Consider the following 25,234-nt stretch of genomic DNA (forward strand, 5'->3'; position numbering starts at 1 on the left):
TTGTTAATCCATTTTTGTCTGTGGATGGACAATTCAGGGGTTTCCGCCTTATGGTCATTGTGACTCTCATTTAATTTTCATGGTATTCATGCGTAGTGCTGCAGTATTGAACAATATGTATTATTATTTTGTCTTTCTTAATCACTTGACAAAACCAATTTTTCATCCAGCAACTTCAGAAACTAATACTGTATTCATGTGGGTTATCTTGGTTAGCTCTTTTGAAACTGTTTTATCACCTCTTCCTTTCACAATGTGATAGGTGGGCAGAGCAGTATGAAGGTAAAGACATTAGTCACTGCTCCTGAGAATCCAAACTTAACTCTGCAACGGGGTGAAAGAGAAGCGATGCAATCTTCTTAGCAAGTCAAGGAAATCAGAATTTTTCTCTCCTTGGGGCAGAATTTTGACTTATAAGTCTTTTCTATCGCTTTCTTCCGAAAAAAATTAATGCTGAAAATTTGGAAAATATGAGAAAGCCAAATTAAAAAAGATATTTATCATAAATCTGATCTAGAGCAGACTCAAAGCCCAATGGTAGCCAACCGGACACACCTTGCTGAGGGGTTGTAGAGAGGAGATGAACCAGTCAGGGTGCAGGGTAGCAACGATGAAACATACAACTTTCCTCTAGTTCTTAAATACTTCCTCCCCCTCCCACGCACACACACTATCATGATCCCAATTCTACCTTACAAATCTGGCTAGACCAGAGGATGTACATAGGTACAGAGAGCAACTGGAAACACAGGGAATCAGGACAGATGACTCCTCCAGAACCAGTGATGAGAGTGGCGATGCCTGGAGGGTGGAGAGAATGTGGGGTAGAAAGGGGGAACTGATTACAGGAATCTACATATAGTCTCCTCCCTGGGGGAGGGACAGCAGAGAACAAGGCAGGGGGAGGCATCGGACAGTGTAATATATGACAAAATAATAATAATATATGAATGATGAAGGGTTCATGAGGTAGGGGGGAGTGGGGAGGGAGGGGGAAAATGAGCAGCAGATATTAAGGGCTCAAGCAGAAGGCAAATGTTTTGAGAATGATGATGGCAACAAATGTACAGATGTTCTTGACACAATGGATGGATGTATGGATTGTGATAAGAATTGTACGAGCCCCCAATAAAATGATTTAAAAAAAATCTCATCTAGAAATAACCACCAAAGCCAGGCAAATGGCTGCCAGAGTCAATGCTGACTTATAGCTGGCCCCTGTGGATTTCTGAGACTCCTGCTGTTACAGGGCTAGGGAGCCCGGCTTTGTCCTGCGGCAGTGCTGGTGGTTAGTAGTTGTTGACCAAATGGACCGCAGCCCGGCGTATAACCACTGCACTGCCAGGGCTCCTTAGGAAGAACCACGGCTGATAGTTTCTTTTTTATTTCTTTCCCTTTTTATTTCCACAGTTATTATTTTAATATTTTCCCCAGAATTTTTTCCTGAACATATCTGTTGTCATAGCTGTGGTCATATTATAGTCTTTAATCCTTCTCAGTGTTTGCCCCATGAGAGGATACACTCTCTATGAGCTTTATCATTAATGGTTGTACCCTGTTTTCCTGTTTTGCCAGACATTTCAGCTATTTATTGTACAAATGCTTGTTGAAGACTTACTATCTGATCTATCAGACACTACATTTTTTGATATTTTAAATAATACTGCAACCAACATATTTGTGTAAAAGCCTTTCGTTTTCCTGTACAAAAGATCATTTCTTTAGGGTTTCTAGGTAGTGGGAAGATGACTGGGTCGAAAGGTAAATGCTTTTAGGATTCTTGACAAGAGGTAACCATGCTACTCTCCCATGGGATCTAGATCCAGACTTGGTTACCGATCATTCAAATGCCTGTCTCACTGCCTGCTCATCTGCATTCCCTCATCTCTCCTTCGAAGAGCCCTTTGACTCCTTGTCAGTGTTATTTGTCACGGTCACGGCCCTGTGCTTTCCCCACAGGTGGTGTGGGCGTCATGTGCCCGCTGACGGAGCAAGGCAAGCAGTTGGCCATTCAAGTGTCCAATATCCTGGGCATGGACTTCTGTGGCATTGACCTCCTTATCATGGATGATGGCTCCTTCGTGGTGTGCGAGGCCAACGCCAACGTGGGTTTTCTAGCCTTCGACCAGGCGTGCAACTTAGATGTGGGTGGGATCATTGCAGACTACACCCTGTCCCTGCTGCCAAGCAGGCAGACTGGGAAGATGGCCCTCCTCCCAGGACTGTCTGGTCCCATGGAGCTCAAGGAGGCAGACGGCTGTGCTGCAGCTCAGGGGGTCCCAGGGAGCGTCTACACCGTCAATAATGGGTCTACCTCGAGTGAGAGTGAGCCCGAACTGGGCGAGATCCAAGCTCCCTCCGTCAGCACACCCGGGGCCCCGCCGCCCGCGCTCCCTGAGCCTGGCTACAACATGAACCACAGGATTGCTTCTGAATTAAAACTGAAGTGAATTCCTATTTGCTTTTTTCCGGCAGCATTTGAACCAAATCCTACTGCTTCCCTGGTAGTTTTGAGAGAATAAAATCTGGACACACGTGATTTCATTTGCACCAAAACTAGAAATCCCATCTGGGCATGCAGCTGTCTTTCCAACGATGATTTAAGCAAACAGCCAAGCTGTGTGGCTCTGTTGGGTTTTTTTTTTTTTTACAAAGACCAAGATAAAAACATGCACCAAAAAACCAACATCCTGCCTGATCGATTTGAGCCCATGTCTGCTGCAAGCCCTTGGAACCCGCGGCTGACTTTCCGGCACTGACTCTGTCTTGCTGCTGCTTCTGACTTTGAGGAGAAGAGCCCATGACCTCAGAGTGGCTCCTGGGGATACTGTCCTCTGAACACTAAAGAGGTGGGGTGGGCTGGTGGGGTGGGGTGGGGGTGGTGACTACAGTAACGTCCTAATCAGTGTGTGTGTGTGTGTGTGTGTGTGTGTGTGTGTGTGTGTGTGTGTGAGAGAGAGAGAGAGAGAGAGAGAGAGAGAGAGAGAGAGAGAGAGAGAGAGAGAGAGGGAGAGGGAGGGAGAGGGGGGTGCTTGGAGAAGTCACAACTCAAACACTAGGAGAAGACCATCCCGGCTCCTCCCCCATCACCCTCTTGACCATAGTTCTCTGATACTCAGGATATGGTGTTTCAAGGCGCTTCCTGGCGAACATTTCCATGAAGCACTTTGTAGAAAGTGAGATTGAGTAGCACTGCTTGGCACATGTCCTGCTTTATAAAGGGAGCTTTCTACAAACTGCTCTGATTCCACTCCCGTGTGTAGATCCTGCTTCAACGAATGCCAGCCCCGGCGGCTCTTGAACCTTTGCTGCCTTTGGCCTCCGCTGGAAATGTGCTCCAGTGAGCTAGCGGCCACACTTTACTTCTTGAGCGTGTAGTAGGATCCAGCCCCATAGACTTCTTTTTCAGTGGACTCAGAAAGCTACTGGAAGATCATTGTTCTTCCGAAATTTTGCATATAACATCGCTGTAAGAGGTTTTAGTGTGTGAAGTTGTGTTGTGTTTACTGTATGTATTGGTTTATTTATATTGTATGTTTGTGTTGATAGAGCCATTGCAAGCACACTGCACTCTGCTTGACAGCCTAGTCTTATCCAGGCTCCATAGACCTGCCTTTACCAAGTTTTCCAACCTGAAGAGACTCAGGTATCAGGAATTAATTACTCATTGTACTTTTTTTTTTTTTGCTGGGTGGGGTGGGGCCTAATGTGGAACTCACACCAAGTGCTTTTTGGTTTAACTCCTTAAGCAGGAGATGATGGTCCTTCCCTTGGGACTACTCCTGGAAATGGCATTTTCCACGTTGTTTATAGAGTATTCCTGTCAATAAGTAAGCCCCCCACCACCACCACCACATATGCACTTCGGAGTTACCATCATTGGAGTTCTTTTCCTGGGAGACTATGCTCTTGACCTGTGATATTGCATGTAACAGAACATCTCGAACTTGTCCTTGGCAAAATCGTGGAAGCCATGCAAAGGAAGAAGCCCCACAGCTTTACAGTCAGACATCGTTCTTTGATACTTGCTCCCTCCCCACCACTAGACGTCATCCCAAACATCCCCATCCATTTCGTCTATCAGGCTTCCTGCCTAGGAGTCTTTGGCTGTTTTTCCCCCTCTCAATTCACCCCTCAAAAAATGAGCCTGTGCTTAAAGGAGAAAGATTTGCTAACATTAAAGAAGCTTATAAATGGGCAGTTTCCCAAGAAGGTTCTAGAAATGTCTTCCTGGACTAAACACACATCTTCCTGAGGCAACAACAGTCATTTGGATATGGCAATTCTTGTACACTGTCTCACAGTCACATCTTATATTTATTCTTCTGGAAATGTGAAACATGTATAAACCAAATAATGGCATTTTTTGTACAATACATTCAAATGGTATTTTACTTTTTTAATACTGTGACTAAGACCAACTGCACCAAGGACCAGCTATGCATGTCTGGGAAATGTTTGGTACGTGTAACAGAGAGGTCATGCTACACAGTGATAGCTCAGAGGCAGTCCAGCATCATGCACACATCATTGACCTATAACCAACAATCTATCTTGTACTTTGAAAAATGGTAATGCTCTTCTTTTACACAGGTGAAGACATGTACCTATCGTTACCACTTGAGGAGGGCTGAGAAGCAGGATAAGTTTGGGTCTGATCTTGACACGGCCAGATGCTCTCTGCCTAAACTTTTGAACCAAGGGATGACCTCTAAGAGCTGCATCCATCACTTCTATTGCATAGTGTAGCCAAGCCTCGCCCTCTTCATCTAAAAGGATGCTAGCAGAGTCCCAGCGCAACCAGAACGTGCTTCCAGCTTCCGTTGCTAATGGAGTCTGTTTTCCAGCGGCTGGGGTTGCCACCTGGAATCTGAAAAGAGCTCGATGATGATGGCTGGGTCATCTCCTCTCTCTAGGGCTGCCCTTACTGTAGTTTGGCCACGGGCCTAGTGAACCTTGGCCAGGTAGCTGAAACACACTTGGCATAGCTTCCCACAAGGTCTGCAAGAAAGTCGTGGAGTACAGCGTTAGCCAGGTACTGGTTCAGCTTATTCTCCTACAGAGTTCATTAATATTATACAGACATGTACTCTGCCCCCATCTGACCATTTTTTGGGTAGGGAATCGCTGGGTGGTACAAATGGTTAATGTGCTCCACATACCTTTTGGTTGGAAGTTCAAGAAGAACCAGAGGTGCCTACAAAGAAAGACCTGTTGCTCTACTTTGGAAAATCAGTCATTGAAAACCCTGTTGAGCCCAGTTCCACTCTGACACAGGAGTCACCTTGAAGTGGAATTGACTCCGTAGCAGCTGGTACTACCTCTTGAGAGTGCACGAAAGTAGAAATAAAGGCAGGTGCACTCTGAAAAGTGGCTGCAGAAGACCTTGTGCTCCTGGCCTCCATGTTTGCTATCATCCCTCCTTTGAGGGGCTTACGAAAGAAAGAGGCGGTGAATTCTTGGCTTAAGCATTTTAAGCAGTGGAGAGGGGCCCTGAAATAAGAATGCAGCTTCTTAGAGGTCTTGCATCTAGCTAAGGAAACTTCAGACCTGAGAGGAATAAGGCTGTTTATATATTCAAACAGGTTTCTGATGTGGTATAGCTAACCCCAAACCCTTCCCTCCCGTGCCAACTAGCAAAGTCTTCCCTATGTAATATAGATGGTACTGTCCAAAAATGGTTTCCTATGGTCTGGAAGTAGCATTTTTAGTCCAGTCAAAGCTCGAATACCAGTAGCTCAGTCACGGCAATATATACCTGATTTTGCATCTGGGAAAAATGTCTTCCCGCCATCTGTCCAATTACAAGGGGCTACGGAGTTGCTAGAGTGTGGATGAGGGGACTTAGGATATGATAAGCGTTGCCTTAAATCCTGCAAGGAGCCAGAACTTGTGCAAGGTGGAAACCTGGCAGACAAGGACCACGCAAATATTTTCCACTAAAACGAGTGGTAGAGAAGTGGCCTGACCACACCGTATGAAAGACAAACCTTGTGAGACCTGGAAAAACAAGGTGGACTCGCCAAGTTCTGGCTCTCACAGGCCTCCCTGTGGACCAGAAGCCATGGGTCTCCCTAAGTGGGAATTCTACGATAACGGGTGGGACCAGGAGGAAAGGGCATAAGAAAGGTCTAGGGAAGTTTTGTTCCATTTCATGAAGATAAGAAATTGGGATCATTGGGCATTCTGATAGGAAGGAGGAAGAAATTACTTCTGTGGGTTGTTTGAGTGAAAGAATCAGGAATATCTGTTGATTACAGGGAGGGCCTTTGAAGCGACATATTGTATAAAGATTCTGAGACACATATATTCCCATTCCCCATGGAGAAGAGGACCATGCCTCATCCCGGCCCCCTTTCAAGTCCTGAAGAATTCTTACCTTGAGAACACAGAAAGAAACTCCAGGCAAGGGGGAAGCAGCTAGGCTGGGTGTTCCAGGATTGCCTAAATACCAGCTCATCCTTCCGGAAGAGCATGGGCCAGAGTACCACACCCGGGTAAGCCGGGAGCCAGGCTGGAGAGTGAATCCTTAGCCAAGTAAGTCACATCAGCTTAGTGTCCTCCCTGTACCTGGAGGGGAGGTTTATTTGCTGTTTGGGGACAGCCATCATGGTTCCTGAAGTTAGTGTTCAGACTGCAGTCTTACAGAAAACTAGATGCTGTTTTTGACTTGTCTCTGAGACTCAAGATTAGTAAAGTTCGTGGCTTTATTTTTTTAACCTAGAGAACCATCCTTCCCCAATATAGATATTCCTAAATCCTTTTCTAGAAATAGATTTTGCCTCTATTCCCAATCTGTGGAAGGCAGCCTCCCTTCTAAAACCCTGCCAGCTGAGAGCAGGACTCTTCCTTCAAGCTAGTCCATTTTCTCCTGCTTTTGAAGTTCCCAGGCTGGCAGGCAGCATGGCCCCGGGCCTGGTGCTGGTACCCCAGCTCCATCTGGTGACTCCTTCTGCCTTTTCGTGTTCTTGCAGACTCTGAAGCCACACCAAGGTGCATTATTTAGGGGGCACAGAAGAATATCAGCACTTAGGAAATTAGATTCTTCAGATGGGCACTTGGAGTCCCAGGGGGCCAGGGGTACTCAACCTTCGTCAGCGTCATGGCTGGGATGCAGACCCAGACCATCTTACTCCTGTCCCGTGCAGGTGGCTCTGTTTTCCTACAGTGCCTAACAATTGCTACCTATTCCCCTTCTGAGCCCCTGCTCTTGATCTGCCTGATGTGCCAGCTACCAAGGGTTTGGTTATCGGATGGCTTGGGGACGATGGGATTCCCCATGGTGCAGGGTGGCGCTGCCCAGGCTTTCTTTAGACCACAGGTTCCCAAATGGATTTGGCCCAGACACACTCAGCGCCCCTGACAATTGAAAACTTTTGTACACCAAACCTGTCATCCAGGATAAAGTGTAAGTGTCTGCTTTACAGCCCGGGGATCATTCCATCACCCCAGGGCGTGGCTTCTCCCGCTGTGTCACCCAAAGCAGGCCGCGCTCTCCCCGTCATCAGTGCGGGGCTGTGAAGGAGAAGCCCCAAACCAATGGACTTGGGCCTCTCGACTCTCAATCTGGCTGATTTTCCCTCTGCCAAATGTCTTGGAGGCCAGCGGTGGGAGCTTTCCAAATGTCCCCCTCAGACGCATCTGAGGGCCAGTCCTGGTTGACTCCTAGGTTCCACTTGTGATCGGCATCAAGGTCCAAACTTGCCCCTCACTTCCAGTTCCTCAGCGAGCCCCCCCTGCGGCCAGTCTTGCAACTCAGATTCTTCCCTCTTGTGGTCCGGGTCAGCCGAGGACTCTCCGGGCAGGCTTGCCAACTCCGTGCGCTGGTGCGGAGCCTTTGGGGTCCCGTGGTTTCCAGCCACTTGTGTTCGGCACTCACTGCTGACTGTGGCTCCATTTTAAGCAAGTGCTGCCGCAGCTCTGCCCGGCATCAGCCCAGACACGAAGCGCCCTGCGTCCCTCATTCCTACAAGCCCCAGTACCAATGAGCCACTGCCTGTGGGTTTCCGTGACGTGGGAGGAAACAAGACCTGGCACCCGTGCACACGCGGCGCTCCCATTCATGAGCTGCCCCTCGGACCCACTCCAGGGGAAGCTTCACCCTCTGTGTACCCCACCCCGAGTTCCTACCCCCTTCTTTGGAACAAACGAGTCTGTGGACGTCCTCTTGTACCCCAGCATCTGCACCGGCTTCAAATCCCCACGCAGACAGCGCTCAGGTGTCTGGCCTGGGGAAAGCCACTCAAGCTCATGAAACTAGTTTGAATGGGAAGCACTCAACCGCAGGTCTGGCTTCTAGCAGGTTCCTTTCCGCTTGCTTTCTCCATGGTCAGCAGGCACCAACCACTCTCCCGGTGATCAGGGCTTGGGGCCCAGGAACAAAAGGCAGCAGCTTTGCAGCTGGGGGAAAGAGGTGCCCGTCTGGCACGGGTGGCGCCTCAAGCACGCTGTGCTGAGATGCGCACAAGGACTGGAGGGGGCCTCTCAGGTCCCGGGGAGTCTGAATCCACTTGATGGATGTGGGCTGTTTTGTTTGGGGGGTTCATTCCTGAGATTCTAAGATGTTATAAGTTTTGTTTGGGGGGTTCATTCCTGAGATTCTAAGATGTTATAAGAGTTGCATCTAACTTAGAAAAATCCTGAAGAATGCCTTGGACAGCTGGGAGGCCCGGAGGCCCCTGAGCAGGCCCCGACATTGGGTGATTTAGCACTTGGTTTGGGTGTGGCTTGTTTGTTTTGTTTCCGCCCCCCCTCTCTTCCTGTATGGGTCCTACTGGCTTTGCATCAAATGGAAAAAGGAGGTGCCAGGGAATTCAATGAAGCCCATCAAACAGAGGCTTGAGGGGAGTGCGGAGATCCAAAAGTCTGCGGGGAACCCTGGTCGGCTGTGAACTTGGCAGGACTGATGACCCAGAGATTGGGTGAGGAACTAGCCATCCGAAGCTAAAATTCTGTTGTGGTTCTATCCCGTCCCGGGTGGGACACCCCGAATTCCTATTTAGAAAGAACACTGATGCCCTACAAGGGAGAGACAAGGCCCTTAAAGCATCCCTCTGCATAATGTTGGTACAGCTCTTCAGGTAGCAGGCCAGGCAGCTGGGTCTATTTAACCCCCGCCCTCAGAGCACCAGTGGTGGGCTTGAGCTGGCTTGTACTGTCCACAAGGGCTGATGGAAGAGCTTGGGCGGGTAGTGGTTTCCGTGGAAATGCTAAGGGCAAGCTCAGCAGTTCAAACCCCCTGCAACTTCTCTGAGAAGAATGCGGCTTTCTGCTCCTTTCAAGATGTACCGTCTTCGAAACCCCAGGGAGCGGTTCTATGCCTACACTGTCGTACAGGCTCCCTGCGAGTCAGAATTGACCCAACCAAAGCTGTTGATGAGAATTGATTGTTAAATTCTCAGGAATTTTGAAATGTTAAACACATATTAAACAGCCATCATTAAACGTTAAATTGTCTGAACGTGCAATTAAATAAAATATATTAAAAAGAAAGGCAATACTCTAAACATCACTTTCTAATATTTTAAAATTTAGCTTTACCATTACCTCTGCTTTTGAGGTGAGTTACATCTATGGCATTTGTATGGAGGAAATACGATCTCATGGTGTGCGCATCTCACATTTGGTCATTTGAAATCCGCTGAGGTGGGACTATTTACACCACAGGAAATGGCAAACCTTTCATATCAAGCCCCCACCCACTTCAGCCCCTGGGAGAGCTAGTTGCTAAACACTTACCAACACACCACTGTCACTTGGCCAGAGAACATAAATTGATACACACAAGCATTGATACACATAGGAAGTATGTCACAGTCCAGGAGTCACACACTGCTCTGTGCTGGAGTGAAGAGAAAGCACACTGGAAAGCACCATGCTGCTCTCCGTGGTTCCTCTTGTTTCTCTGGGAGAAATCTGGTTAGTTTACCCGTACAGATACAGACTGTACCTGTGCGCTATACCTCAGCTAAGTTTCCTCCAGGAAGGCGAGTTGTTGCTTTTTCTGTCCAATGGCGAAATGAAAATGTGCCGTAAAGAATGTATCTTAACTAGGCACCATAATAGCTCATTTCCAAGTGGCTTCTGCAGCAATAACAATGTTAACTTCTCCCAACAGAAATCATTTGTAAATTATTGTTTTGCTTTTTTTATTAAAACAATGCGTTGTTTGTGTCTCCAAATTCTTGTGTCTTTGGGTTGTTCTTTTAAAATAAGAATCGCATGCTAAATCTGCATTTTATTATCTTCATATCACAAAACAAGAATGCTTCATTGAAAACGCCATCTTATTCACTCACACATCAGCTGCGTTCTGAAAAACCATAATTTCCCTTTCAGACTCAGAGTGCCCTCTGAATTGTCATAGTGCCAGCCCTCAGCTGTCCAGGTGACGGAGGAAAATACTGATGCTGATGCTGTCAGCTTGGCATGGGCCCCTCAGCATGCTCCCTGCACTGATGCCCGAATCAAGATCCCAGCAGCAAGTGAGAGGTGACCACCACTAGCAGCGCCTGTGTGAGGCAGCAAGGGCCCGAGGGGGGACAGGAACCCTGGTGGGTCAGGCTGGGCCAACAGGACCTGCATTTGCATAACATTCACAGGACCTTCCTGGAAAAAGCTATAAGACTTTGGGGAACTAGCTTATGGTCCGTACCATGCCTGAACACCTTGAAATAAGTAGACGTATACCAGTCTCCGAGGATCAAGGAGCCAAAAAGATCAAAAAGGATGACTGGTGCATGATTGCTAAAGTTAGGGATGATTTGGGGGTGTGATCCTAGGTCGTACTACTGTTCATGGTGTCTTTTGACCCAAACACTGGGGAATGTGGCCTGTGGTTTTTTTTCTTTCTTTTATTGGAAATTCCTCAAGTTACACAAAAACAGGGACAATTGTTTAACATGTTCCCCAAATTCTAAAATAGCCGCATTTTCTATTTTTTCTTTCTTTACCCATCCATTTCCTTTCCTGAAGCATTTTAAAGCCAACCACAGACACCATTTCTCCTTCCAATACACTTCAGTAGCCTTTTTTTTTTTTAAAAAAAAGGTGTCTTTTCCTTATGACTTTACCAAACACAATGAAATGGATAAAGCCTTGATGTCATCTAAGTGCTAGACCACGTACAAATTCCCCCCAGTACCTCAAAGCACTGCACTGAGCTCCACCATTCACCAAACCGAATGCCACCAGGCCAGCGTTATTTGTGCGTCACACCGTTCCCAGGTCCATAATCTGGGTGAAAATGTGAGTTGTGAGCAGGACTCACCATTTTGATTTGTTTTAGTATCATCGGTGTTGTTTATTTGTAATAGTGCGCTCTGACGGTTTCCAAGGAAACATTCCCATTGGTCTGATGACTGCAAGGTCAGTAGTTTGAAACCACCAGCTACTCCATAGGAGAAAGACAAGTCTTTCTTCGTCTCAGAAACCCACTGGGGAAGTTCTACTCTGCCCTCCAGGGTCACAATCAACTGGATGGCAGTGAGAGAAGGAAGTATCGAACACGAGTTTGGAATGTTGATTGCTATCTGGACCCTACTGGGAGTCAAGCTGACCCCCTTAGGTCATTATGTCTGGTTGGTAAGGACCAGTCAGTTGGAAATGAAATGTTAACGTAATAGATTGTACAGTTTTTCTTTCACACACTCCCTGTGTTTTATGTACTCACTGTGCTCTGCGGCTTTTTATTGCTAGAAGAAATCCGTATAAAAATCATGTAGGCAGTTGGGATTCTTTGAGCACCCACCACACAGCCAAAGTGCCGGAAAGATGCTCCGGTGGATAGATAGCCTCCTAATAAGAAAACAGGCTTCCCGTTCTCGGTTCCGCTGAGAGCACTCATCGATCGGGCCCAATTACTTCAGGGCCAGGACCGATATTTGTGGGCAACACACACAGGTGGCCACAACTTTCTCCTGTGGGGCAGCTGGGGGGTTGGTAGGCTCCCAACTTAACCACTGCCCCGTGCCAGACCAATGAGTTTGGCGGGCAGGGGATACTTTGGAAAGGATGGTGATAGCTGCCCCAGCTCGTGGCAGAAGCACAGCCGAAGGGGCACCAGAGAGGAGATTTGCAGGCTGGTTACAGGTAACCTCACAAGAATTTGAGGCAGCACAGTGGAGTGTTGTGGATTCCTCTCAAGGATTAAGCCTATGTAGCGTCCCCCTTTTATTTTCCTAGGTCCCAGTTGTGCTTCCCCTTCAACTGTCCCCGCTCCATGCTGTTGGCACCCGTCTGGCTCTTATGTTCTGTGTCATTGATGTTTGGACCCAACTGCTCTCCCGGCAGCGGCTGCTTTCACGGCAGGGATGTCCTCAGGGAAAGACGACTGCTCTTGCACAAGCCTTACATTCACCGTTCTCCCAGGGCATCAGCACTCTTTAGGTCTCTCCAGGGGCCTTGGCTTCTTCCTTTGATAGAAAAATAAAAATAGCTCAATTTCTCGAGAACACTTGAGTAGCAGCACTTTGTGTCTCATCTCAAAGCACTTCCCAGAATGCGTTGCTTGACAAACCATTTTCTTTTTTTTATTATTTATCTTTTATTTCATAATCATAAACTTAACTCTGCTTTCCAGCTGGACTGGGGGGAGTAAGGAAAGTAGGAAACTCGAAGAACTGGGGTGAGAGCACAAGATGACACGATACTGCAAGCACATTGGGAATAGAAGGGTGGTTTCCCAAGCTACACAAGGAGCGGTCTGGTGCTTACGATAAAACAGAAAATTCTGATCACATTTAATTAGAGTTGTCCACAGTCAGCAATGGTAATCTTCTTGCTGGTCTTGCCATTCTTGGAACCACAACGCTCCACGGCTTCCACAATGTTCATGCCTTCTTTCACCTGGCCGAAGACCACGTGCTTGCCATCCAACCATTCAGTCTTAGCGGTGCAGATAAAAAACTGGGAACCGTTCGTATTGGGTCCAGCATTTGCCATAGACAGGATGCCAGGACCTGTGTGCTTCAGGATGAAGTTCTCATCTTCAAATTTCTCTCCATACATGGACTTGCAACCAGTGCCATTATGGCGTGTGAAGTCACCACCCTGGCACATAAACCCTGGAATGATTCTGTGGAAGCAGGAACCTTTGTAACCAAAACCTTTCTCCCCAGTGCTCAGAGCGCGGAAGTTTTCTGCTGTCTTTGGAACTTTGTCTGCAAACAGCTCGAAAGAAACGCGGCCGAAGGGCTCACCTTCGGCGGCTATGTCGAAAAACACAGTAGGGTTGACCATGGCTGGGCACTGCAGGACCAGACAAGACTACAGATTCAGGTGGCGGCGTCTGCAAAGCCAAACCGTTTTCTTTTATTATAAAAGATATTAAAGATTCTCTGTCCAGAGTGGTTATGCACGGTCAGCAGTTGAAACCAGCAGCCACGCATCGGAGAAAGATGGGACTTTCAACTCCCATAAAAAGTTATAGTCTCAGGTACATAAGCAAATGTGGTGAAGAAAGCTGATGGTGCCTGGCTACCAAAGATAGAACAGCTGGGGTCTTAAAGGCTTGAAGATAAACAAGCAGCCATCTAGCTCAGAAGCAACAAAACCCACATGGAAGAAGCACACCAGCCTGTGTGATCACGAGGTGTCGATGGGATCAGGTGTCAGGCATCAAAGACCCCAAACAAAAAATCATATCATTGTGAATTAGAGGGAGTGTAGAGTGGAGACCCAAAGCCCACCTATAGGCAATTGGACATCCCCTTACAGAAGGGTCGTGGGGTGGGGGTGGGGAACAGGCCAGTCAGGGTGAAACATACAACTTTCCTCTAGTTATTTAATGCTTCCTACCCGCCCCCCCTACTATCCTGACTCCAATTCTACCTTACAAACCTGGCTAGACTAGAGGATGTACACTGCTACAGATAAGAGCTGGAAACACAGGGAACTCAGGACAGATAAACCCCTGAGGACCAATATTGAGAATAACCATGCCAGGAGAGTAAGGGGAAGGTGGGGCGGTGGGAAAGGGGGAACCAATCACAATGATCTACCCATAACCCCCTCCCAGGGGGATGGATAGCAGAAAAGTGGGTGAAGGGAGACATTGGTCAATGTAAGACATGAAAAATAATAAGTTATAAATGATCAAGGGTTCATGAGGGAGGAAGGTGGGGAGAGGAAGGGGAAAAGTGAGAAGCTGATACCGAGGGCTCCAGTAAAAAAAAATATTTAGAAAATAGTGATTTCAACAAATGTACAGACATGTGCTTGACAGAATGGATGGATGGATGGATTGTGAAAAGAGTTGTATGCGCCCCCAATAAAATGATTTTTTTTAAGCTATGGAAACTCACAGGGGCAGTTCTACCCCATCACTATGAGCTGGCATTGACTCGGTGGCGGTGAATTTGGGTTTTGGTTGGTGACACAGTGGTTAAGCGCTTGGCTGCGAACTAAAAGGCTGGCAGTTGAACCATATGGTTTCATAAATATTACAGGCAAGAAAACCCTCCAAGACTGTTGCTCTCTGCCACATGGTGTCACTGTGGACTCCACAGCAGCTGACAGCAACATGAAGAGCCCTAGCGATGCAATTGGAGATATTGAAGTAAGGTCCGAATTGCATTGTCTGATGTTAATTCCCTGAGTTTGATTATTGTACCCTGGAGAACGTGTAAGAGATGGTTCCTGTCTTGAAAAAATACATATTGGGGGATAAGGAGAACATGTTTACAATTGGGGAGAAATGATACATACTGAAAGAAAATGACAGGGCAAATGTAAACTATTAACATACAGGGAATCTATGTGGAAGATGTCTGGAGATTCTTTGTAGGAATAGGCTGAGTGAGTCTGAAATGTAAGCATTAAAATACTGTAAATAAATAAGTAAATGAATACTAAACGTGAGAAAGACTCTAGGGATCGACAGAAGAAGGTAAGCAAGTGGTGACGGGAAATAGAGATGTGACAGTTAAGCTAATGGACAGGTCCTTAGCTAGGACTTTTCCACTTTTTATCCCTTGCTCTAACCTGAACAGGACCCACCGAGACTACTACATGGTTCATCCACTTGCTCTCCCTCTCTCTGATTGCCTTTGTCGGCGCTCTGCAGCCCGGGCCTCACACCCACTGCTCTGCTTCAGAGAGAAAATGAAACTATCAGTGGTCATGACGTCAGCTTGCCCTCAGTTCCACGTATCTCCTTCCTATCAATCCAACCCCTCAGTGCTGGAAGGCCCACCCTGGCCCTGGGCTCCGGCTCTCAGTCTCTCCTATGTTCTTGTTCCTTCAACCCCAAGCACTACCGGCTCTCGCAGGACTGCCATCTTCCTCCAGCTACCACCTGGTTCCTCTGTTCCGCTTTGCTTCCTCGTCTCCTTTTCCTGGCAAGTCCCCTTGTGCTTAGCAGAGGTCCCTGCTTTCCTGACAAATTCCCAGGATTCGAAGTCCTGGGGCCCACCGCTCGGGCATTCCTATTGCACAAGACCTTGTCCGGCATGCCCTCCACGTGGCCCGTAGGAGCCTGGGGGAAACGGAAATAACCCCTTGTGCTGGTGGTGACTGAAAGACGAGGCTTTCTGGAAAGACACAGTCTCGGAAACCCACTGGGGCAGTGCTACTCTGTACTACAGGGTCCCTGCGAAGCAGAATGGACTGCATTCAAGTGAATGCGTTTTTTGTTCTATTTTACTGCGACCAATGGATCCTTAACTCCAGCTGACATTTTGGTCTCAGTTTACACAAGTCCCCATAACATTCAACATGCTTGGCTACACCTGCCCCTGGGGACAATATTTCCCGGTTTTCCTTCCAGTTTTTGCCACTCCCTTCCAGCCTCCCCATTCTCCAGTCAGTGCAGCTTTCCTGAAGCGCTGCCTTGTCCACTCATGGCTTCCCTGTTGTCTCTCCCGTCTCCAGCCATTGATGATCATCTCCAGGACACTCTCAGGTTGATCACTTGAAGCCAATTTCTTTCCTCAATAGCAGATTGAATACCTAGCCGTCTGCCTTTCCTATCTCCCCCAATGTCTCATAAGTGTCTCAAACTCAACATGCCCACAGTGAAACTCCTGTCTTCTGAGCTCTCCCCCGCAAACATGCTCCGCTCCCAGGCTCAGCAAAAGCCGGTGGTTCAAGCCAGAAAGCCAAGACAAAAACAAACAAACCTGGAGCGGTCATTTGGGTTATGGCCTTCTCAGTCCCCACATCCAATTTTTTTGCTGTGGTAGCACTTGGCCTTAAAATTATGGTCGTGTGTGTGTGTGTGTGTTGCGTGTGTGCGGGCATACAAACGCGTTGGAGGCATTGTTCATTAAGATCTGTTAAATCCTCCAGGACAGATGATCCCTTCAAGACCAGTGCTGAGAGGGGCAACACCGGGAGGGTCGAGGGAAGGTGGGGTGGAAAGGGGGAACCGATTACAAGGATCTTCATATAACACCCTCCCTGGGGGATGGACAACAGAAAAGGGGGTGAAGGGAGATGTCGGACAGTGTAAGACATGACAAAAATAATAGTAATTTATAAATTATCAAGAGTTCATGAGGGAAAGGAGGGTGAGGAGGGAGGGGAAAATGAGGAGCTGATACCAACGGCTCAAGTAGAAAGCAAATGTTTTGAGAATGATACATGGATGGATGCATGGATTGTGATAAGAATTTTATGAGACCCCAATAAAATGATTTTTTTTAATCTGTGAAATCTATAGTCCTGACAAAGGTTTGCAAGCAAGGAATATTTCTTTTTTTAAAATTTAATTAATCTTTTTATTGGGGCTCATACAACTCTTACCACAATCCATACATACATCAATTGAGTAAAGCACCCTTATACATTCGTTGTCCTCCTCATTCTCAAAATTTGCTTTCCATTTGGGTTCCTGGAATCAGCTCATTTTCCTTTTTTTCCCTTCCCCTCCCTCCCCTCTCCCTCCTTCCCCCTGAACCCTTAGTAGTTCATAAATAATTATTTTATCTTATCTTACACTGCCTGGCGTCTCCCCTCACCCACCTTCCCATTGCCCATCCCCCAGAGAGGAGGTTACACATAGATCCCCAATATCGGTTCTCTCTTTCTATACCCCCTTCCCTCCCGGTGTCACCACTCACACCGCTGGTTCTGAGGGGTTCATCCGTCCTAGATTCCCTGTGTTTCCAGATCCCTACTGCACCATTGTGCATCCTCTGGTCTAACCAGGTCCGCAAGGTAGAATTGGGATCATGATAATTGGGAGGGGAGGAAGCATTCAAGAACTAGAGGAAGGTTTTGAGTTTCATTGTTGCTACACTGAACCCTGAGTGACTCATCTCCTCCCCACTACCCTTCTGCAAGGGATGTCCAGCTGTCTACAGATGGGCATTGGGTCCCCATCACACACTCCCCTCATTCACGGTGATGTGATTTTTTTCCCCCTGCCTTTGTTGTTTGAAACCTGGTCCCTTTAGCCCTTCATGATCACACATGTTGCTGTGCTGCTTCCGTGTGGGCTTTGTTGCTTCTGGGCTAGATGGCCACTTGTTTACTTTCAAGCCTTTAAGTCCCGGGATGCTATATCTCTCAATAGTCGGGCACCAGCAGCCTTCTTCACCACACTTGCTTATGCACACATTCGTCTTCAGCGTTTATGTGAGGAAGGTGATCACACAATGAAGGTTTTTGTTCTTTGGTGTCTGCTACCTGGTCTGTTCGACACCTTGTATTTGCTTAGGCTGTGTGCTTCTTCTCTGTGGGCTTTGTTGCTTCCGAGCTAGATGGCTCCTTGTTTGCCTTCAAGCCTTTAAGACCCCAGACGCTATATCTTTTTGATAGCCGGGCACCATCAGCTTTCTTCACCATGTTTGCTTATACACACATCTGTCTTCAGTGATCATGTCAGGAAGGTGGGTATCATGGAATGACGGTTTAGCTGGGCAAGGCGCTATTGTATTGAGGAAGTGTGCGTGAGGAGGCCCAATGTCCACCTGCTACCCTACTACTGAACCTGTAAATATATGCACATAAGTCTATTTCCCCCATGATCATAAATATATTTACATATGTACATGTTTGTATTTAGGCTTCTATGTATGCCCTTTGCTTCCTACTCCTTTCCTCTATTTTCTTATGCTTTCCACTACCATGTTCAACCTTCATTCTAGTTTTAGTAATTCCTCTCAGTTACCTTGCCCTTGGTCACTCCCTACCAGTCCTCCCTTACCCTCCCTCCACTGGTTTTGAACCACTCGCTTTTCCCTGGTCCCTGGGTTGACCAACACCTCCTCCCTTCCCCTACCTCCCACGCTGTCTTGTCCCTCTGGGACCATTGGTCCCGTTATTTTCTTCTCTTATTGTTTGTCCAGCATATCTTGTCTAGGTGGACCTGCAGATATAGTAATATGTGCATAAAAATGCGGATGGCTTTGACAGTGCCCAAGTGGCACATAAGAACATGGCGTCAACAGCAGCAACACCGACACGCTGATAGGCAAAGAAAACACTAACATACAAATTTTACAAGGTAAAAAAGAAAAGACAAAACAAAAAGACAACAAAAATTTTTTTAAAAATCTGTTAGTAGTTCGAGGTCTGTTTGTTGGCCTTTAGGAGTGTTTTCTGGATGAGTCTTGTGGGGTGCCACATCCTGGCCCCAAAGTCCATCCTTTATACTCCCTTGGGATCTCTTTGCTCTGCTTCCCCCGCTGCTCCATTGCACGCCCTTAGTGTTTGCCTCAGTGTGGTGGGGTCAGCGGAATAATATTTCTAATATGTAATCCTGGTTTTATATCCTGGTCCCAATGGTTAGTTAATTCTATTCTAAACACTGTTACTGTTTAAGTACCTATTTGCTAATGAAAGTTTGTATTTGTAGGAGCATATCAATTCAGTTCTTTGTATTCATTTACAGTTGAGTCTTTGTATACACCATAATTAAGTTCTACAAAGTCGCTATGAATACCGACTTAGGGAACACCAAACTACTGCTCTAGGAGAAACACAGGGGTAGGTTCTGTGAGCCTCTCGCCATACATTTTCATCAACCAATCAGTGCACAATCTTGGTTTTTTGTGTTTGTTTAAATATATAAAATGCTGACTCATTAATATTGAACTCACAGCTGACAGCATTCAAGTTCTTGCCTGTGTGAGCCATACCTGACACATGTATTTTCTCTCTAAAACCACATCCTAGGACAATTAGACACAATTCGACATTATTCTTTGGGTCCACTTTGAACATTAAAAAGTTACCACGCAAAGAAACATGAAGATGCTAAAAATGTGGTGCTCAGTAAACCACCAAAAAAACACTCTAAGAACTGAAGCAAGAAGGTGGACAATCACCACGTCCAATCTTAGCTGGGAGCTTGTGCATCAATCAGAAAATGCAAAGTTTTTGCTGCTCTGCACATTGTTGAGAATAATTTAAAATTGTTGAGCATAATTTAAAAAATGTCATGCTGGCCAAAACAAACTCTTCACCAAAGTAGAAGAGAAAGAAAATAGTTTTATTGTTGAAGAAGCATTAAATCAGAAGGTGATGCATTTCACAGGAATCTGCTTCAGAGAATGCGACAGCAAAGAAGTTCTTCTTTCCACAGCAGAGCAGGTGCAACCCATTTCAGACATGGTCTGGAGGCAGCTGCGAACTAGTCCTGAGGACAGAGGATTTGACAGCCCTTGTCAGACCGACTGCAGCCTAAAAATTGGGATAGCCACCTGTGTCTGCTCATTACCGGGACCCAAAGAAAAACAACATTTCTCATATCTTCCTCACCTAAACAGGCTTGCCTCTCAGAGCCCCGTGCCAGGTGAGCTAGGGGCTCTATCTTCCTTAATGGACTAGATTTCAAGACCACGGCATCCAAGTCCTTGAGGAAGCATTCCTGGATTGTATAACTGGCAAAGGCTTAGTTTTCTTTCTTTTTAGCATTTATGTTTTCAAAGAGGCAGAAAAATAACTTACCTGTCTTCCAAAGTAAATGCTCTGGGAAACGGGGGGGAGGCACGTTGGGGGCAGTAAGTCACTTTCATTTTTGTCAAAAGGGAGAATTAAGCCTCCCTGTCTCTTTTTCTAATTTTCTTTTACATGTGCACTTACCCTTAGAACATGCCCACAAAGGACTGCAAAAAAACTTCCAATGATGACCTGGGGGCTACAAAGAGGTGATGAGGTGGATTTGCAAATGAGGAATCCCAAATCATAGGATTTGATGGAATATTAAAGAAAATATCCCCATCACGTTCCTTCAGTCTTAATGACGATAAGACATTTTTTTCGTCAACCTAAACGATGCTATGGTGCTATCATTCAAGCAACGCCATCTTGTATTGAACCATCTGAACTACTTTTCCAGTGTTTGTGTGATTGTCACCTGCTGTGCTTTGAGATGCCATGCTTGCATCATGCGCATCTGTAGTGAGACAGAATGAGGCCTCCTGGGAGTTACGTACCTTGGCTGGGCTCATGGTCAGTTGGGGATCTATATCAAACCTGTCTTGGAAGAAGTACAGCCAGAATACTCCTAAGAGGAAAGGGTGGTGAGACTTTTCCTTGGTTTGGACATGTCAAGCGAGACCAGTCCCTGGAGAAAGACAGCAGGCTGGGTAAAGTGGAGGGGTACAGACAGCGAGGAAGGCCCTCCACACGAAGGCTTGGCACGCTGGCTGCAACAAGAGGCTCATACACGAGCCCGGTGTGAGAAGGGCGCGGGCCTGGGTATTGCTTTGTCCTGTTGTGCATAGGATAGCTCTGAGCTAGACCTGATCCGATGGCACCGAACAACAACTGCATATGCATACGTAAGTTAAAGAACAAGACCAAGCTCACTGCCATCAGGTCAATGGGTTTCTGAGACTGTAACTGTGTATGGCAGTCGAAAGCCCAGTGGTTTTGAACTGCCGACCACGAGGATTGCAGCCCAACGCATAACCACTGCACTACCAGAGCTCCTTATATATAAATTGGGAAGAGGTAAATGGAGTTCAAAGTTTCTAAAGACCCTGCATTTTCCAGGAAAAGAGTAAATATCCTGAAAAACTTTACATTGTGATTGTTCAGAAATGTATGGTTTCATCTCTGGAGCAATCACCAACAAAGGAGGGTCAGAGAATGGAATGAGAAGACACAGACAATCCATCCAAAAGGAAGAAGAGGGGAAGGAAAGAGAGCATGTGGGGCAAGTTGAATCCATTAAAGACCATGCTGTAGTGGAATAAACAGAATGTAAACGGACTAAGTGAGTCTATAACATGCCTATAACAAAAAATCCAAACTCACTGCCATCGAGTCGATGTCGACTCACAACGACCCTATAGGACAAGGTAGTACTACCCCTGTGCGCTTCCAAGACTGTAACTCTTTATGGGAGTAGAAAGCCTCATTCTTCTCCATATATATATATATATATATATATATATATATATATATATATATATATATATATATATATATATATATATATAAAATTATGAGACATCTAAAACATAAGTATGCGGATTGTTTCAAAGGAAAAGATCGTAAGAAGACATAGCAAGTGTTTCGTCTAGAAAAGAACAGCCCAGCTAGACATTTTGAATAATGCAGGTGTGTTTAATGCAGGTGCCTGGTAGCACCGTGGTTGCGCACAGGCCTGTGGTCTGCATGGTTGGCAGGTTGAAAATACCAGCAGCTCCGTGGGAGAGAGTGGGCTTCCTAGTCCCTAAACAGCTAGTTCCGCAAGCCCACGGGGGGGTGGCAGTGAGTCAGCATTGACTCGATGGCAGCGGGTTTGGTGTGGTTTAATACAGGGGATTAAAGACGTACACAGCTATTGGGAGGTCTGGGCAATAAAAATCAGGGAGTTGAGGTTCAGTCACTGGCTTTGAGAGGGAATGTAGTTCCGGTAAAATAACCACAGGTAGTTCTCCAGAGGACTGATGCCTGCTCAATCTCATCTAGCTTCCAAAGTTCCTCAGTGGTCGTTCCTCAGATTGAATCCAAAATCTTAAAGAGGAAAAAGACTAGGAACTTCTCTGTCAGGCTTCTCCTTCAAAGCAGAGATAAATGCCTAGTCGATAACGGGCAATCCAGCAGACCACACGATGTCAACACAAAGGCAATGGAAACCGCTGTTCTAGCAGCAAAGCAGCTAACCTAGAAGGGGAAAAGTATTACTAGCAATAAAGGCAGTCAGGGGCGCAAGTAGAAAGAAAATGTTTTGGAAAAGATGATGACAACATTAAAGATGTGTTTGACAAAATGGATATATAAATGGATTGTGATAAGAGCTGTAAGACCCCCTAATACAATAAAATTTTTAAATGAAAAGAAAAGAAATACAGTCACTTCACAATTTAAAAAATATTCCATTTGCTAGGAAAAATATAACAGTATTTACATATATACATGCTTAATAACATGGAAACAAACTTGAAAGTTGGAAATGAAAAAGAATCAATAAGGGCAATGAATGTACAAATGTGCTTTACACAATTGACATATGTATGGATTGTGATAAGAGTTATATGAGATGAACCCCAATAAAATGATTTAAAAAAAGATTTTGGAAACAGATATCAATAATGGCCTTCATAATGAAGAGTAAAATCAATGACTGAGTTATACCAGTAGAAGTTGTGGGGTTGGAAAATGTTCTGTTGTGTATATTTTTTTGCCACAATTAGAAAAAAAAAACCATGAATAATAATGACTACAAGGAAGAGTAAAATGTTCTAGAATTGAATATGACAGTTGTACACTTCTTGATATGATTGAATTATATGAAATATGGATCAAGTGCTAATAAAACTTAAAAGAAAAAATCAATAGTTTAAAAATATGGCCCTGGTGATATTAACAGTGCCAGGAAAAAACTGGGGGCTTGGTGCATTCTAAATCATTATAAGATTATCTACAGATGAAAACTGCTTGCAAATTTATTTAATGTCGAGCTTAAGGGAAGGCAACTGAATTTTCCTATCTGCATTCTCCATAGCATTCAAATGCTATGATCTGTTGTTGGGTCAAAGTAGACGAAGAAACTCTGGCATTATGCAGATGCGTAGCTGGAAAATGAAAGAGCTGCAGAACCCTCTGAAAGGGTCGGGGGATCCCTGAACCTCACTTGGAGAGCCACAGCCAGCGATAAAAGTACTGCAAATTCACCCTATAAAGCGTCAAAATAAGCCTTGACAAAATGCGACTCATTCACAAGTAACCGAGCTGCCTGAGAAAACCAACTACAACACTACCCTGTAAAGGAAGGAAAAAATGCAAACACTCAACAAGGTAACATTTTCAAAAACATTACAAAATTTACTCCAAACATCATGCTCAGCGCCATGGAGCTGATGTGGACTCTGAGTGGCCCTAGACACAGGGTGGAACTGCTCCTGTGGGTTTCCCGGCTGTCACTCTTCACCGGAGCAGAAAGCCAAGTGCTGCGCCCTCAGAGCTGACGGGTATGTTCAAACAGCTGCCCTGCCAGCCAGCAGCACAACACGTAACCACTCTGCCACCAGGGCTCCTAGACATTCACTAGACATCTGAAAAAGCCAAAATGTATGACCCTTAACCAGGATGAAAACCGGTCAATAGAAATAATCTACATTATAAATGTACTCCATGCAGATGTATTTCTGAGCAGAACTTCAGGGGTGGAGAGAGCAGAGACAAGATAAGAAGGCAAAAAGAGAAAAGGGCCCATGCGTTTAGTAGTGAGAGAGTAAAAACAGTTAAATGAATGAATTTTTTTTTCTCTTTTAAAAATCATTTTAATTGGGGCTCACACACACCATCCATACACACCTCCATTGTGTCAGGCACATTTGTACATTTGTTGCCCTCATAATTTTTTCTTTTTTAAAAGAATCATATTATTAGGGGTTCATACAACTCTTGCCCTCATCATTCTCAAAACATTTGCTCTCACTTAAGCCCCTGGCATCAGCTCATTTCTCCCCTCTCTCACCGCTCCCCCCTTCCTCATGAACCCTTGATAATTTATAAATTATTATTTTGTCATATCTTGCACTGTCTGACGTCTCCCTTCACCCACTTTCTGTTGTCCGTCCCCCAGGGAGGAGGTATATGTAGATCCTTATAATCGGTTCTCCCTTTCCACTCCACCTTCCCTCTACCCTCCGGGTACCTCTACTCTCACCGCTGGTCCTGAAGGGATCATACGTCCTGGATTCCCTGTGTTTCCAGTTGCTATCTGTACCAGTGTACATCCTCTGGTCTAGCCAGATTTGTAAGGTAGAATTGGGATCATGATAGTGGTGGGGGAGGAAGCATTTAGGAACTAGAGGAAAGTTATGTTTCATCGTTGCTACACTGCACCCTGACTGGCTCGTCTCCTCCCGTGACCCTTCCGTAAGGGGATGTCCAATTGCCTACAGATGGGCTTTGGGTCTCCAGTCTGCACTTCCCCGCATTCACAATGATATAAATTTTTGTTCTGATGATACCTGATACCTCATCCCTTCGACACCTCGTGATCACACAAGCTGATGTGCTTCTTCCATGTGGGCTTTGCTGCTTCTGAGCTAGATGGCCGCTTGTCTACCTTCAAGCCTTTAAGACCCTAGATGCTTTATCTTTTTTTTAGGTTTCAATATTTTATTCAAGTTTTAATTTAAGTGATGTTAATTACAGCATTTGATGGGGGAGGATCTAATTCCACACAAAATGGAAGACTCTAAAATGTACCCATGAAACGGCTAAAAAACAAATTGAGTGGTGAAGACACCACCAGCCCGATTAAGATGCTGGGTGGTGTCCCCAGGTGGTTCCGGTTACTGACGCGGCCAGCCGGGGTGCTGTTGGTGTTGGAAGCTAGTCCACACTCCGGGGCAAGGACACAAAACCACAACTCGAGAGGGGTTAAAAGTCCTGAGTTATTGGCTTCATCACATCTACCTTCTTCACCCCAAAATGGCACACGCACATACACAAATCAGCTACCACACCAGCAGAGGACTTTTGGTGTGAAGAGCTGATGGACCCGGGTGGAAACAGGTCATGAAGGTGGGTCTTCAAAAGCCCCTTTCGGCTGGGTGTGCCCACACCATCAAGCAGTGAGCACTCAGGTTAGGAAAGCAAGGTTTGATTCTCAGGAAGTCACAATTTCATTCCTGACTCACTGTGAAGTTACAAAGTGCCTACACATGATCAGCTTCCACTTGCAGTCATTTCTAGATAAAAAAGAAACCTGACATCTCTAGAAGGGGTCATCTAGTCCACCACCCCGCCCCCCAAAGTCTACAGCTGAAAGACCTTTTGGAGCTGGGTCTCTTCTGTACCTCAGAGAGGGGAACACGTTAAA

The 25,234-nt window shown here is 45.9% G+C and overlaps 1 protein-coding gene and 1 pseudogene across 1 annotated transcript in view; one reads left to right on the forward strand and one right to left on the reverse strand.

Annotated features, from left to right (window-relative positions):
• The window catches only part of RIMKLA (ribosomal modification protein rimK like family member A), a 33,699-nt gene extending 31,071 nt beyond the window's left edge, over positions 1 to 2,628 (forward strand). The window contains exon 5 of the mRNA XM_075539389.1: positions 1,960 to 2,628. Within this exon, the coding sequence (XP_075395504.1) occupies positions 1,960 to 2,450 (491 nt within the window). The 3' untranslated portion in view covers positions 2,451 to 2,628. The remainder of the gene's footprint in view (positions 1 to 1,959) is intronic.
• A 10,116-nt stretch (positions 2,629 to 12,744) lies between these two features.
• Positions 12,745 to 13,257, reverse strand: LOC142434795 (peptidyl-prolyl cis-trans isomerase A pseudogene; annotated as a pseudogene).
• Positions 13,258 to 25,234: the final 11,977 nt, after the last annotated feature.

Source organism: Tenrec ecaudatus, chromosome 1 (assembly GCF_050624435.1).
Source record: "Tenrec ecaudatus isolate mTenEca1 chromosome 1, mTenEca1.hap1, whole genome shotgun sequence".
Classification (NCBI taxonomy): domain Eukaryota; kingdom Metazoa; phylum Chordata; class Mammalia; order Afrosoricida; family Tenrecidae; genus Tenrec; species Tenrec ecaudatus.